We start from the raw sequence: 16,027 nt of genomic DNA, 5'->3' as shown, positions 1-16,027 counted from the left end.
CTATAGTCCAGCATTAAAGAGGAAGTAAACCCTGATGAATTTACTTCCTCTTTGATTCCCTGCAAAGGTAAAGCATAATGGGCTACTATGCATCGCATCGCATCGCATCGCACAGTAGTCCATTATGTGTCACTTACCTGACACAGGAGCCAGCGAAGTCACCGCTGTCCCCTGTAGTTCCGAGCGTCCATCTTCTTGGTGGGTCTCGCTGCTCCGGCGCTGTGATTTGCCGGTGCCGCGATGACATCATTTCCACGCATGCGCACGGGAGCCGGAACTCGCAGCATATCGCTGCGATCTGCGGCCTGCCCAATGCGCCTGCACGCCGCTGTCTACGGCGCATGCACCATAGACAGCGGTGCCTGTCTTCAGGTAAATATCTCCTAAACCGTGTAGGTTTAGGAGATATTTCTTGGACCTACAGGTAAGCCTTAATCTAGGCTTACCTGTAGGTCAAAGTGGTTTGTAAGGGTTTACAACCACTTTAATAAGTGGAGGAGGGGGAAAAAAAGGATGGGCATAGTTGGTATTTTTGACGAGTGTATATGTCAGGTCCCTTCTTAAAAAAATGATCTCTTGTCCTGAAGTTTGTGCGTGTCTGTGGGAGCCAAACTTGCAGTACATGGGTTAAAGGCTATTTTGTGGGTACAGGAAATCTGGTGAAGTGTATACAGCGAGTAGGCTCAGACTCAATTTAGCTATTCATTTTTAAGCCACTCCGACCATTGGTGTGATCTTTTACAATCCTAGCAGAAGGGGAAAAAAGGTTTTATGATGGCTTTTAAGAAAATGTTTTAATGATGTTTTAATTTAATAAAGTTTTGGTATAATTACAAGGACCTAACTCATGGTTTGAGTGTTACATGGCATGTCAGTTTATAGAAGATTGGAGTAATTCACTTCTATCAATACTTATTTAAGGCCCATTTTAATGTTCAGTTTAAATGAGCTAAATTCATTCCATGTGCTTCAATACAGAAGGTGTGAAAAAGATGTACAGTTGGTTTACTTTAGAAAGCAGCCACAGCCTGAGTAGAAGATCCTGTCCCCCCCCCCCCCCCCCGCCAGCATGCTGCAAAAGAAGGATCCTTGTGTTCTGTGTGGAAGCAGTGATCTCTCTGCAGAGATCTGAGATGCCCACTGCTCTCAGAGCTCTCCAATTAGCATAGCTTATTTGCACTACCTCAAGAAATATTTATATAGTATTTTTTTTTTTTTTTTTTTTAGTTGAAGTACAGTGTTGGGATCTTCTCCAGAACAACACATAGTGATGATTCCTGCATAACAAAACTGCTTCATTCAGATCATTTCAGGGATCATGATTTAGATGTTAGACATTTAGATATGAGTGATGACCCAACCAACACTGGGAAGAGCTCCTTTGGAATCTTCTACTTCAAGAAGACAAGAGAAATCGAGGAGATGGATATTAAGCTGATACAACAGTACAGAAGGCATCTTGGTGAGAGATATTACAATATCCGTATTTATTAAATAGATGTAAAATCTCAGATAAGCTGTAAAATGTTAATGACAGTTCCAAAGTAATTTTCAATATTTTTTTTTAAATCTGTGGCTTTCATTAAAAAAACACCCCCCACCAGTGATCTTGCTTTGGAGGTTCTTTGCTCAGGCTCATCCCGTTATAGGATGACCCCCTTTTTTTTCCCTATCTTTCAATTGTTCTCTGCATTAACGGCCCAATATTTTACTGGGCATTTTTCAACCCAGAAAGCTGGCGGCATCTTGTACTGGTAGAAGAGGTACAGCGGGGACAGCTCTGCTTAAAAGGTTCATATTGCAGCCAGAGCTCTTTTTATGTTTTTATTTTTATTTTTAACTTACTTGGCCTCTTTGTTTTTGTAAAAAAAAATAATAAAAGGTGTAGTTGGGTTTTAGAGCATTGTTAATAGATGAGAATCAAAGGACAGCTGCAGTTTTATAACAACTTTCACTAAATCCACACTCCCACGTCGGCTGACGTCACAGAACCGGTCCAGGCTCAGGAATGATCAGGACCATATGGTCGGGATCCGCCCACATGCTTGGACCGGCACCGGGCTTGGCCTCCCAGCGAGCCACTGAGAGCCTGTGCTGCCCACTCCCACCCCCTCCACATCCCAGCACTCCTGTGAGCACGTGGGGGGGGGGGGGGGGGGCAGAGCAGATAGCGATGACTGACATCACCAGCTTCCTGTTAACGGAGCTCTGAGATCCGAGCTATTGGCAGTGTTTAATCGCGCGGTTCTCAGTGTTAGAGCCGGTGGGGGGACAGATGCACCATCAGACCAATGCTAGGTAAGTATAATTTAAAATAAAATAAAAAATCCCATACTTCTCTTTTAGGACTGTAATGCCGCGTACACACGATCGGAATTCTCGTTGTAAAAAGCTCTGATGGTTTTCCCAACGGAATTCGGCTCAAGCTGTCTTGCCTACACACGGTCACATCAAATTCCGATCGTTCATAACGCGGTGACGTACAACACGTACGACGGGACTAGAAAAGGGAAGTTCAATAGCCAGTAGCCAATAGCTTTTGTCTCGTAGTTGAATCTGAGCATGCGTGATTTTTGGCGTGTCGGAATTGCATACACGCGATCGGAATTACCGATAGAAAGTTTTTCCGTCTGGAAAATTGAGAACATGCCATCAATTTTTGGCTGGCGGAAATTCAGACAGCTAAATTCCGATGGAGCGTACACATTTTCCGATGAAAACCTCTCATCTGTCTTTTTCTGGCCGGAATTCCGATCGTGTGTACGCAGCATAAGAGAGACTTTAACCACTGATGGACTGCCCGCCGCAGGAATACGTTGGCTGTTTGAAGAGGAATACCGTTGTTATGGTAGCAGCTAGCTGCCATAACCCCGGTATACTCTTCTTCAGCGGGCGGTCCGCTACAAGATAAAAGTGGTCTCTGCGGCGGATACACCACAAGATCACTTTTATCTGCAGTGGGAGAGGCCCCCCCCCCCGCCGCTCTCCTGTACCCTCCGTCGCTTACCGGAGCTGTCGGCAGCGGCGGAGACGATCGGATCCTCTCCTTGCCTGTGTATGGAGATGAGTGAGAGGAAGATGGCCCCCACCCGCCTCCATATCACTGCAGGGCGGAAGCGACATCAAAACGCCACTTCCACCCATAGCTCTTAAAAGGACATTTATTTATTTTTTAGAATGACATACAATTTTTTTTTTTATTGCATTTTAGTGTAAATATGAGATGTGAGGTCTTTTTGACCCCCAGATCTCACATTTAAGAGGGCCTGTTATGCTTTTTTAGTAGGAATAAAAGTGTATATTTGGTAGTTCTCCACGCTTGGTTGTGGGCTGTGCTGCTGCCTCCCTTGGGGTAGTCCCACTGGGACCCCTTTAAGAATTATTTTTATATAGAGGTGTAGGGTCAGTGGCGCTGCCCTTCACCCGAAGAGTGATCCATTACAATGGGTCTCTCTACTGGGTGAGTTTGCAAGCAGGAAGGATCTTTTTTTCTCACATCCGTCACCTGAAAAGTAATCCCCTATTTGGGTCGATTAACACCCAATGAACCCTTGGGTGAAAAATAAAATAAAATAAAATCTATGTTTTCTTTACCAACAAGTGTCAAGTGTTATTTAATGGTCCTATTTGAGTGAAATTATCCTGTGCAAAGTGGAACATAACTCCTATCTGGTCTGCATGTACCTCCCAATTAGAATTGGAAATATATCACATGGAGACCCTGACAACCATTTACTAATATTCCTTCTATGTGATACAGATCCAGTATCTAGGAATTATTACACTTATATATATTAAACAATACACGTGATAAAGATGACAAATGTCCAATAAAAAAAGTTTCTGAAAAACACTTACTGAAAAACAAAACAGGTTTGCAGTCCAAAAACAGTTTAATAAAATATCAAAGAAATTTTCTGTGACTTTAATGCTCTTAACCAGTGTAGTCCGTGCCTAATTTGGGCTGCAAATGTGCCGTAAAGCAAGGCGACTTCCGTTCTCCCCTTCAGCTCCCCACTCACCAGATCCCTGCACCTCTGCAGGGGTAGAAAGCGTGTAGGGGGTGTTTGAGCGGTTCACAGGTCGATCACCTCCTCCTGTGCTTGATGAATGTTGGGGTATCAGGGCTCCTAGGTTCCCCCAATGGCTATCCATCTCGAATGGGTTTGTGGTGATATACAACTCTATGGTTCCTCTATAGGCTATCCTCCAGGATAAAAAAAATGGACTCTCATAGTGAAGTTCTGAATGTTCCGTTTTTTATAAAGAATTTGTTGAAAGGGTTGCCAGCCAGTAATGATTCCCCTCCTTGATACCACAAATCCTAGGGTCCTTTCGCAGGCTTTGCAGACTCTGGGAGGCCATGCAGTGTAAGTTTGCAGAGGCATTCGATTCTTAGTCCTCTGGGTCACTGAGGATGACGTCAGGAACTACCTCCCCCCAGCCACGTACAACTTCTTGGGTTTCTGGGGACTGAAAACCATCCCTTGAAGACCTCTGCGTGTTATTCTCGACATCCATGCAGGAATGTTATCTGCATAAAGGGGACCTTGGGAGGAAAAGAAGCCTTTCTCTTCTTCCTCCCGCTGTTCTGCCTCAAGTGCCCTGTCCATTATTCAGTGAAGCGTGTGCTCCAACAGAAAGACAAGAGGGACAGTATCACTGATGCATTCACTGTCACTGCTCACCATCCTCGTAGACTCCTAAAATGGTGAAAGGACAGTGCATGCATCCTTTATCAATAGCCACTGGCAGGGCGAAAAGATGCCAAGCTGCCCTGACCCTGTCCTGGTGCCATACTCGCACAGGTACTCGTTGATGGCCCTCTGCTGTGTGTGCACTAGCCAACATTGAGGCCCACCTGGTGGGCCTGTCACAAAAATTAAGAGGTTGGTGGGCAGGTTGCATTTCCGTTGAATGTCAGCCATCCGAGCACTGGCGTTGTATGACCAGCGGAAATTACCACAGATGTTTCTGGCCTGCCTCAGGAGATCTTGTAAGCCTGAGTACCTGGTCAAGAAATGCTGCACCACCAAATTCAGGATGTGTGCCAAGCATGGAACATGAGTCAGGTGTCCCTGTCGGAGGGTGGAGAGAAAGTTGGTGCAATTGTAACATACAACCATTCCTGGCTCAAGCTGGCATGGTGTCAGCCACCTCTGAGCCTGCCCCTGCAGAGCTGACAGAATCTCTGCCCCAGTGTGGCTGCTGTCCCCTAGGCAGACCAACTCAAGCACCGCATGGCATCTTTTAGCCTGACTGCTTGTGTAGCCCCTTGAATGCTTACTGAGCCCTGCTGGTTCAGAGGACAATTCTGCAGATTAGACCATAGAGGAAGAAGAAGAGGGGGTGGAGGAGAGAGCTGTGGCAGAATCACCACCAGGTTTTTGGAGACGTGGTGGCTGGAAGACAAACTACTATGAGTCTGGGTGACAGAGGATGAGGAGGATGAGGGCGGCTTCATTATCCACTCAACCAACTCTCCTGCATGTTGTGGCTCAATAACATGGCCAGCAGCAGAAAAAAAGGACAAGCGTGCTCCACGGCCACCTGCAGAGGATGCACCATGTCCACGACCAGCACTGTTGACTGTAGACACATCATACAGCAATGCACTGCGGTCTTGCTGTGCATTATGGGGCGTTCCTTGGCGCTCAAATTCCCCACGGACACCCCATAAAATGTGCTGTTTGGTGAATGGCCGAACACCCGATGTTCCATTGAAACTTAAGTTCGACTCGAACTCGAAGCTCATCCCTACTGATCAGATAAAAGTACAAAAGAGCTTTTTTTTCACTGTAAGAGCTGTGAAAATGTGGAATAGACTACCTCTGGAGGTCGTTCTGGCCAGCTCAATAGATTTCTTTAAGAAAGGCCTGGATACTTTCCTAAATGTACATAATGTAAGTACTAACATTTATAGGTAAAGTTGATCCAGGGGAAAATCCGATTGCCTCTCGGGGGATCAGGAAGGATTTTTTTTCCCCTGCTTTAGCAAATTGGATCATGCTCTGCTGGGGTTTTTTGCCTTCCTCTGGATCAACTGTGAGTATAGAATTGGGTACTGTATTTTCCAGCGCATAAGATTACTTTTTACCCTTAAAAAAACTGGCCAAAAAGCAGGGGTCGTCTTATATGCCGGGTCAGCCCCACGGATGTCTGCTGGATGTGTGGTAATACTGTATGTAGCTTCGGCTACATACAGTATATACCACTGAGCCAATCCCAGTGAGCGATATATTCAAGTGAATACAGAGCCTGCTTGGATTGGAGTAACAACCTCTGCTAATCCGAGCTGGCTACTCTGTAGCCTGCTCGGATTGGCTTTGAGAGTCAGAGAGGTGCGGGCTGATGATGTTACAGCCTCTGCCAATCAAAGCAGGCTTTGTATTCATTAATAGAATACATCGCTCACCGTGATTGGCTCCAGCAGGAAGGAAGGATATGGCTCCAGCTCCAGGAAGAAATATGAAGCGTCGGAAGCCTCGGAAGGGGGGGGGGGGCGTCTAAAGCCCCATACACACTATCAGATTATCTGCTGATTTTTTTCCTTCAGGTTTACCAAAACCATGTAGTAGAAGGGCCTGCCTGATTACATACACATTGAAACTCCTAAGGTTTCACCTCATATTATGTGGTTTTGGTAAATCTGAAGGAAAAACTGTTAGTGTGTATGGGGCCTTATACGGTAAGTACAGGCAAAAAGTCTTAAAAAAATGTAAAATTAGGGGGTCGTCTTATACGCCGGGAAATACGGTATATTGGATTGTACAATATTTTTATTTATTTATTTTTTATGGTTGAACTGGATGGACTTGTGTCTTTTTTCAACCTGACTAACTATGTAACTATGTAAGGAATTGAAAAAATAAATAAATACTAGTCCAGGAAAATTAGGGAGGCTTATTGTCAAGTGCAGTCTATTTTCTTCCCTGTGGGTGGCACTCAACCACAGCGGTGGTGCAGAGGGAGAAGAAGTAGAGAGGAACATTATTTCTCTATGGTTTCCCGGGTCACTGGGGCAGCGATCTGGTTGAATGATAACAGCCCATGTGACTCTGGCAGTTATCTTGGGTCAGGCTCCTGAGTTTTGCACGTATTTAGTGTGTGTTTATTGTAGGGACAGGTCTCCCACCTGTCAGGGACAGTAATAGTGGCAGGGAAAGGTTCCAGAGCGGGGGAAAGCTTAGAGATCCACCACTCTTACTGGGAACTTCCCTGCTTGGGCACGCACCTGCCGCTGTCAGCTCTGCTGAGATCTGCTCTGCTACGATCTGCTCTTCATCCATGAATGTTCCCAGTTGGGCTGCTGCCCCACCAGGCTCCTTGAAAACTATTATACTTTGACTACAATACAAGTTCTTTCTATTGCCTCAGGACTGTCTGTGTGTGTAAGCCCTTGTACACACGGTCGGACATTCTGACAACCAAATCCGTTGGATTTTGTCCAATGGATTTTGTCCGAAACTGTTGCATACACACGGTCGGACAAAGTTGTTGGAAAATCCGATCTTTCAGAACGTGATGACGTTATTTCGTTACGATGGGACTACATTCAGACTAGTAGCCAATAGCTTTGATGTAGGAATTTGATCTGAGCATGCGTGGCACTTTGTCCGATCGGAATTCTCTACACATGATCCGATCGGACCAGTTTGTCGGAAAATATTTCCAGCAAGTTGGAAAATTTGGTCCGACGCATATTCCCGACGGAAACAGTCCGATGTAGACCACACACAGTCGGATTATCCGACAAAACGGTCCGATAGGACACATTCCGACGGATTCTCCGACTGTGTGTACAAGGGCTTACTGCTGCCGCACCACACTGCACCCTCTCATAGGTTGAATGAGCAACAATTCAAGTAAAATGTGACTGTAATAAAAAATGATGTGGATGATGATGATGATCTGTACACACAGGGGGAAGAATGTAATTTATTATGAATAATTTGTGTGTCTACAGGGAAGGATAATGTGATCATAGTAATGGATTATGTGGAGGACAGCAGTGATCAGGAGAAGATCCGGATATTGGAAAGACATCCTTCCTTAAAAGATTTGTACCACAATGTCTTTTTATTTAGTGATCAGGAAAATTCATCAGATTATAGAACCTTATTGTCATCTCTGGTGGACATCAATAAAACCCCCCAACCACAATCTTCTGCAGCTAGAACTCTGAAAGGTAACATTTCAACACTTTAACCTTATATAATTTTATTTAACAAAATGATATTTTTCATTTTCTGGATTGGTTGTTTTTACAGTTTCTCATTAAAAGTTCAACTTTCTTGTGTCTCAGAAAGTCACAAAATCTATAAGTCACCGTGCTAGGGGATAGCAAAAAATAATCCGTAGCCTCCCTGGCGGGATGATTATGTCAGATTTTTGCGTCTCAAAGCGGTAAAAATTGTTTTGCATAGAAATTTGGGCGTTTTATATTGTAGGCCTGTAATTCTTAGCAATAACAAACTCAAATCTGTCCACCAAGAGTCTAGTAGACATCCCGGGTATGATGAAGTTTGAAACACAAAATCATAAATTATAATATAATAAATAAATATAAATAATTATAAAAATATATATATAATAATAAAATTAATTTCCCCACAAATCACTATCGCTCAGTTCTGCAAGTGTTCTAATTTACTATCACTGTTCTTTAGCTGGTCTAAAACCACTTTTGATGTAAAGGGACACTTTTTGGTTACTATGGACAATCTCCAGTTTTCAGGCAGAAAGAACAATATATATCATATAAAACTGCATGCAGGGCATTGTACAAAGCACTGGGGACAAAAGGGAACGGAGCCCGGCACACAGAGGCATCGGGTGGAGGAAACAGCCCGAAGACAAAGCGGTGGGACATCATAGGATCCTGGGGACAAGGTAAGTAACCTGCACCAGGATCCTGCAATGCAATCCCGAGTGTGGCTCAGGGGTTACCGCTAAGGGTGCTGAAATTTAACCCCGAGCCACACTCAGGAGGTTAAAGTGGATGTGAACCCAATTCATGAAATTCATATATCTGCAGTGTTTTGTTATCTCTCTTCAAAGAGCTAAGTCCCATAGCTCTCTCCTGGCCCCTTCCTCTGTTATCAGCCTGATAACTGCCTGGAAAAATTCTCAGACACAACAGATAAAAGCAGCCTGAAATTTGTGTCCAGGGAGGTTGCTATAAATAGATTAGCAGGGAGCTGGCCCTATTACAAAACACCTCTGAGAGTCTCTGCCTATGATGAGAGGGGGGTGTGTGCCTTTCCTCCAATCAGAAATGTTAGCTATCTTGTGTGCCCAGACATCAGACTCTGTGCTAAACAGGAAGAGAAATTTTCCTAACACGATCTGAACTTTCTAAACAGTATATAAATGTGAAGACAGCAGATATGGATGTAAAACTTATGTAGGGGGATTTGTTTCATCTCTGTGTATCATCTGAGGCTGTTCACTTTACTGGGTATATGGAGGGTTTACATCCACCTTTAAGAAACATATAAGTCCTTTGTAGTCCCAAAATGTTTTGTGTTCATATGTGCTCATGCTCAAAATAAACAACCAGTGCTACATTTAACTTGTGCTCAGACCAGGTACCCCACATGGATGTGCACTCACTCTTAGCCCTTGTACACACGGCCGGACATTCCGACAACAAAATCCGTCGGATTTTGTCTGACGGATTTTGTCCGAAACTTGTGTTGCATACACACGGTCGGACAAAGTTGGCGGAAAATCTGATCATTCAGAACATGATGACGTTATTTCGTTACGATGGAACTACGTTCAGGCTAGTGACCAATGGCTTTGGTCTAGGAATTTGATCTGGGCATGCGTGGCACTTTGTCCGATCGGAATTCTCTACACATGATCGGACAATGTCTGATCGGATCATGTTGTCGGAAAATTTTATAGCCCAGCTCTCAAACTTGGTCCTTCGGATATTCCGACGGAAACAGTCCGATGGAGCCCACACACTGTCGGATTATCCGACAACGCGGTCCGATCGGACATTTTCCATCGGAATGTTTGACCGTGTGTACGGGGGCTAAGAGTCCATTCACACAGGGGCAACACGACTTCCAGAGTGACTTTGGGAGGCAACTTGGACACAACTTGAGTATGAATCACAGTGCGACTTGAGGCAATTTACAAGGCAACTTGAAGTTGCCTCCAGGACAGGGGACTTTGCCAATGGCCAATCACATAATAATAAGCTCTGTGGGAGGGAGGGGTTTGCCTAGAAAACAATTTTTACTTGCCTAGAAGTCGGATTGAAGTAGTACAGGAACCTTTTCTGAATTCGGAGCGACTTCAGTAGTGTGCATTAAGACGGCTCTCATTCACTTACATTGATTTTATCATGTTGCGCGACTTGAGGCAACTTGGGACGACTTCGAGTCAGATCCAAAGTTGCCCCTGTGTAATTGGACTCTTAGGTGTTGACAAACTATCTCTAGTAGGGTCACTTGCATATGAGGGGAGACCCTTGCATAAGATCTTTTTTGGCTGGCAGTTCATACACTGGATAAGCCCTCAGATAGATGAATGGAAATAACAATAGAAGAACCTCATTACGTAAAACCGTATAAATATATTAAATGTAAAGAGAATAAGAATTTCAAATGTAGTGGTGCCTAATATCATGGAACCCGGTGTGTACAGCATGTGTTTGTTTCCATCCATCTATCTGGGGCACTTAAAGTGGTTGTAAACCCTTACCAAACCACTTTGACCTACAGGTAAGCCTAGATTAAGGCTTACCTGTAGGTCCAAGAAATATCTCCTAAACCTATACGGTTTAGGAGATATTTGCCCAAAGACAGGCACCGCTGTCTACGGCGCATTCACCGTAGACAGCGGCGCGCAGGCGCACTGAGCGCGGCATCGTCAAGGACGAAGATGTCGCGCTTGTCGGCTCCCGTGCGCATGCGCGGGAGTGACATCATTGCGGCTTCGCCGAATGACAGCGGCGGAGCTGCGAGACCCCCCGAGAAGATGGATGCGCCGGACTACAGGGGGCAGCGGTGACTTTGCTGGCTCCTGTGTCAGGTAAGTGACACATAATGGACTACTATGCGATGCGATGCATAGTAGTCCATTATGCTTTGCCTTTGCAGGGAATGAAAGAGGAAGTAAACCCATCAGGGTTTACTTCCTCTTTAACCAGTGTATGAGCCGCCAGCAAAGGCATCTTATCCAGGGGTCTCCCTACCAGCGCAAGTGACCCTACTAGAGATAATTTGTCAACACCTATGGGTGAGTGCACATCCATGTGGGGCACCTGGTTTGAGCACAGGTTATACGGAGCACTGGTTGTTTATTTTGAGCAGGAGCACATATGAACACAAAACATTTTGGGACTACAAAGGACTTATATGTTTCTTAAGGATTATTTTTGATATCGCCTATAGATTTTTTGACTGTCATTCTGCTATTTAGCATGTTTTTTTCACTGCAGCTGGTGTATTTATATTTAAATCGGTACACTTTTGTCATTTTATATCATTTCTTTGGCACTAAGAATCACTCAATTTATTTTCACTATCAGAAGTGTGACTACAGAAAAGTGTGTCAATGTAAAGACATTGGGGGTTATTTACTAAAGGAAAATCCACTTTGCACTGAACGTGCACTTGGAAGTATAGTCGCTGTAGATCCGAGGGGGACATGCAAGGAAAATAAAAAAAAACAGCATTTTAGCTTGCACGTGATTGGATGATAAAATGAGCTTCCACTCATTTCAGATCTACCCCTCAGATTTAGAACGACTGCGCTTCCAAGTGCACTTGCAGTGCAAAGTGGATTTGCCTTTCGTAAATAACCCCCATAGTGTCACGCTTTACCCCTTATGCAGGTGGTCAGACACTATAGCTGGCTTCTGTGTTCTTCACCTATAGCAACCCCTTTCCTATAAGCCAAGCAGGCCTACCGGTACTCGGTTGCCCCCAGGACTTATACACAATGTTATAGTGCCTGGCCACCATGCCGGGTCAGGCGCAAACTGAGCACAGTGAACAGGTACTTGCGGTTGGCAGGCAGGCAGTGCGGTTCAATGATAATAAATAAATAATAATTAAATAAATAATAAATAAATAGTTTTTTTGTGTTTAAGTGTACACTTTAGATCTTGCAGCAATTTCACTGACTTCACATTCGTTTACATCACACAGTCACTTAATTAGTAGCATGAAGGACCTCACTTTAAAATTTGTGGTTCAATGACAGTCCAGGTACAAGGCAGGCAAGGTTCACATTAGTCAGGGTCAAATACAGTATATAGTCAAAAGGCAGGCAGAATTCTGAGTGTATTCACAATTCAATCCAAGGTTGTCAACGAGGGAATGAGAGCAGAGCAGGGAGGACAGACAGGGAGCTTGGAGCACGTGTTAAACACACAAGCATGAGTGCAGATTTTTGGAGAGTTTGGTCTCCACCCAGAGACTGGCCACATCAGACACCTTGCAGGTGGACAGACAGACAAGGATGCATCATAGCCAAATCCAGTGTGCTGCAATGAGTCCAGCAGCTGTCAAGGAGCAGGAGTGCTACATGCTCCTGACACACGGTCGGAGATTCCGACAACCAAATCTGTCGGATTTTGTCCGACGGATCTTGTCCGAAACTGTTGCATACACACGGGTCGGACAAAGTTGTCGGAAAATCCGATCTTTCAGAACGTGATGACGTTATTTCGTTACGATGGGACTACGTTCAGGCTAGTAGCCAATAGCTATGGTGTAGGAATTTGATCTGAGCATGCGTGGCACTTTGTCCGATCGGAATTCTCTACACATGATTGGAGTATGTCCGATCGGAGCAGTTTGTTGAAAAATATTTCCAACAAGTTGGAAAATTTGGTCCAACGGATATTCCGAATCAGTCCAATGCATACCACACACAGTCGGAATATCCGACAAAACGGTCCGATAGGACACATTCCGACGGAATCTCCGACCGTGTGTACAAGGGCATAGAGTGCAGAAGTTCCCATTGGTGCAGTGTTGGGGAAGTTCATTTCATAACAAAAAATAAATAAACAAAATAAAGATGATAAAATAACGAAAAATGAAATGTGATGTATTGGGGCAAGACAGTACAGACACTTATCTTTTAAGGGTGGCAGGCACCAGGCAACACATTGCCTTGAACACTGCAAGGTAAAGAAATAAGTTCTTTAAAATGTTGTGGATAATGCATTCATCTTACACCGTGGTCTCTCAGCAGCTATTTCCACATCAATGATAAGAGTCACAAGACCTGATAGTTTTAGGTGGGGGAAGGTGGTGATAACTGTCCCTCTCTGTTCTAGTGGTTTTACTTCGAATTCCCAACCACGGCACTACCTGCCTGGAGTTTGCATGTTCTCCCTGTGCCTGTGTGGGTTTCCTCCGGGTACTCTGGTTTCCTCCCACAATCCAAAGACATGCAGGTAGGTTAATTGGCTTCTGTCAAAAAAAAAATTGGCCCTAGTATATGAATGGGGACCTTGGATCCTTGCTCCTTAAGGGTAGGGACTGATGTGAGTGTGCAATGTACAGGGATAGGGACAATTGTAGACACTCAGGTTGAACTTGATGGACTGGTGTCTTTATTCAACCTTACTAACTATGAAACTATGAAACTTTACAATAACAATGGGATATATTAAAGTGTAACTAAACCATCCTATCCTTTTCAGCCAAGGAAGCTGCCATCTTGGCCTTTTTTTGATCTGCAACTGTCATGATGCAGCACATGTAATCAGTTATGACTCCAGCCAATGATAAACACAAAATATTGACTGCGCTAACCCCTATCACATATTCCTAAAATACACCACTTAAAGAGGAGTTTCCCTGAAGAAAAAAAAAGATTAAAAGTCAGCAGCTACAAATACTGCAGCTGCTGGCTTTTAATAATCGGACACTTACCTGTCCCAGGGTCCAGCGATGAGGGGGGAACGAAGCCCCCGCTCGGGTCCCCCTCCTCTCAGTGGCACCGGCATTACAACTGTGGGCACCCGGCTGTGGCTTCACAGCCAGGCACCCACTGCGCATGCACGAGCGGCGCCGCGCGCCGTGATTGGCCGCGCAGTCATCTTGGACCTGTCACATGTCCCAGATGACTGACAGGAGGGAGAGGGCGGAGCTGAGCCCTTCTTGCACCGAAGTGACGTCAGGTACCCGGGCACTGAAGGAGGCAGACTACGAGGGACCCCCTAGCAACAGGCATTTAGAGGTGAGTTCATTTTTTTTTTTGTCCAAATGTTTTTTGTTTTTAGAAATTTTAAGCCTTTTTTTTATGGTGTGTGGAACACCACTTTAAAGTACGCCACCGAATTATTAATTAATTAAATTATCTTATGTACAATGTGCTAGTGCCTATATGACATATATGTAATCATCAAACATTAAATAATATGCTAAATAATCCAATCAATATTATAAGTGAGCCAATCAAAAAGTGTAATAAAAGAACCTAAACGGTTAACGCTGCGCTAGAAATAAAAATAAAAATAATTTGAAATAAATCAAATTGCCGGCACCAGAAGTCCTAAATACAAAACTCAAATCAGCGGAAAACAGGGGGGAGGGGGGTGGTGGGGGGCAACGGGCAACACTAGACAGTGTATATAGCCAATAGTAACAAAAAATGTAGATTTACTTTAAAATTTTCGGAAATTGTGAAAAATCCAAAGAGTGAAAAAACCAAGGCAGAGTTCAAATACATTAAAATTGAAAAACTGCATAAAAATTGCATCTATATTAGTGTCAAATCCAATATAACATTGGCAAACTCTAATAACAACAGAATAATTTGCTCTCATACCAAAATTGATTAATAATAAACACCAAAAATAAATTATGTGAAGCCTAAAAAGGTGCTCATATGAATTAACTCAGTATTCTATTACTAAGTAAGTAAAGAAAATTCACAAAAACATTGAAGAAAAAAATCTATAAAAAATGACAAAGGCAAAATCTCCCAAAAAAATAGAAAAAAAATAAAAAATAGGAAGTAAAAATAAACTGAAACACAGTCCCAAATGAATTGGAAGGTGAACCAAGAAATGTACATGCAAGTGTGGAGACAAGATGTTAACACGAAACCGTGAAGATGGCCACCAAAGCGGTCTCACCAAGCTCAGGAAATTCGGTCTCCCAAAAACCTGTGGATGTCCCAAACTGCTGGATCCGTGTCACTCAGAAACATAAATGGGCCCATAGTGTAGTATTTAAAAGAATAATTTAATACGCTCAAATAGATTGCACTTACAGGACAAAGATCTTAAAGAGGAAGTAAACCCTGATGGGTTTACTTCCTCTTTGATTCCCTGCAAAGGTAAAGCATAATGGGCTATGATGCATCGCATCGTAGCCCATTATGTGTCACTTACCTGACACAGGAGCCAGCGATGTCACCGCTGTCCCCTGTAGTTCCGAGCATCCATCTTCTTGGTGGGTCTCGCTGCTCCGGCGCTGTGATTCGCCGGAGCAGCGATGACGTTACTTCCGCACATGCGCACGGGAGCCGACACTCGCGGCATATCACCACGATCTGCGTCTTGCCCGGTGCGCCTGCTCGCCACTGTCTAAGGCGCATGCGCCGTAGACAGCGGTGGCTGTTTTCGGGTAAATATCTTCTAAACCGTGTAGGTTTAGGAGATATTTCTTGGACCTTAATCTAGGCTTACCTGTAGGTCAAAGTGGTTTGTAAGGGTTTACAACCACTTTAAATGCGTGGTGTATCACAATGTATCACAAAACGTGATGACGTCAGTATCACAGGCCCACCCAATGCGCTTCGTTATGATAGGACGTCGTCGGGGGGATTGGCTGTTGTGATTGTGTCATCATGCACACCATTTAAATAGTGCCGCGGCACCATCTTAACTAAGGGCCGCTATAACTATAATGGTAGAAGCATGTACGCCACACCATTTAAACGAATGGCAAGCTAACTTAAACCAACCACAATGAGGAAGCCACATATATAAAGAACACCTTCGCCATCTAGTTGCGGAACAAGGTATTACAAAACATATATT

The 16,027-nt window shown here is 44.1% G+C and overlaps 1 protein-coding gene across 1 annotated transcript in view; it reads left to right on the top strand.

The window, feature by feature from the left end:
• LOC143923371 (uncharacterized) overlaps positions 1 to 16,027 on the top strand; it is a 55,497-nt gene that overhangs the window by 16,190 nt on the left and 23,280 nt on the right. The window contains exons 4-5 of the mRNA XM_077446996.1: positions 1,228 to 1,462; positions 7,967 to 8,188. Of these exons, the coding sequence (XP_077303122.1) occupies positions 1,228 to 1,462; positions 7,967 to 8,188 (457 nt within the window). The remainder of the gene's footprint in view (positions 1 to 1,227; positions 1,463 to 7,966; positions 8,189 to 16,027) is intronic.

This window comes from Lithobates pipiens, unplaced genomic scaffold, assembly GCF_037356315.1.
Source record: "Lithobates pipiens isolate NorthernLeopardFrog02 unplaced genomic scaffold, aLitPip1_a1.2 Scaffold_22, whole genome shotgun sequence".
NCBI classification, from domain to species: domain Eukaryota; kingdom Metazoa; phylum Chordata; class Amphibia; order Anura; family Ranidae; genus Lithobates; species Lithobates pipiens.
The sequence above is the reverse complement of the archived record's forward strand: the minus strand, read 5'-3'. Positions and strand labels throughout refer to the sequence as shown.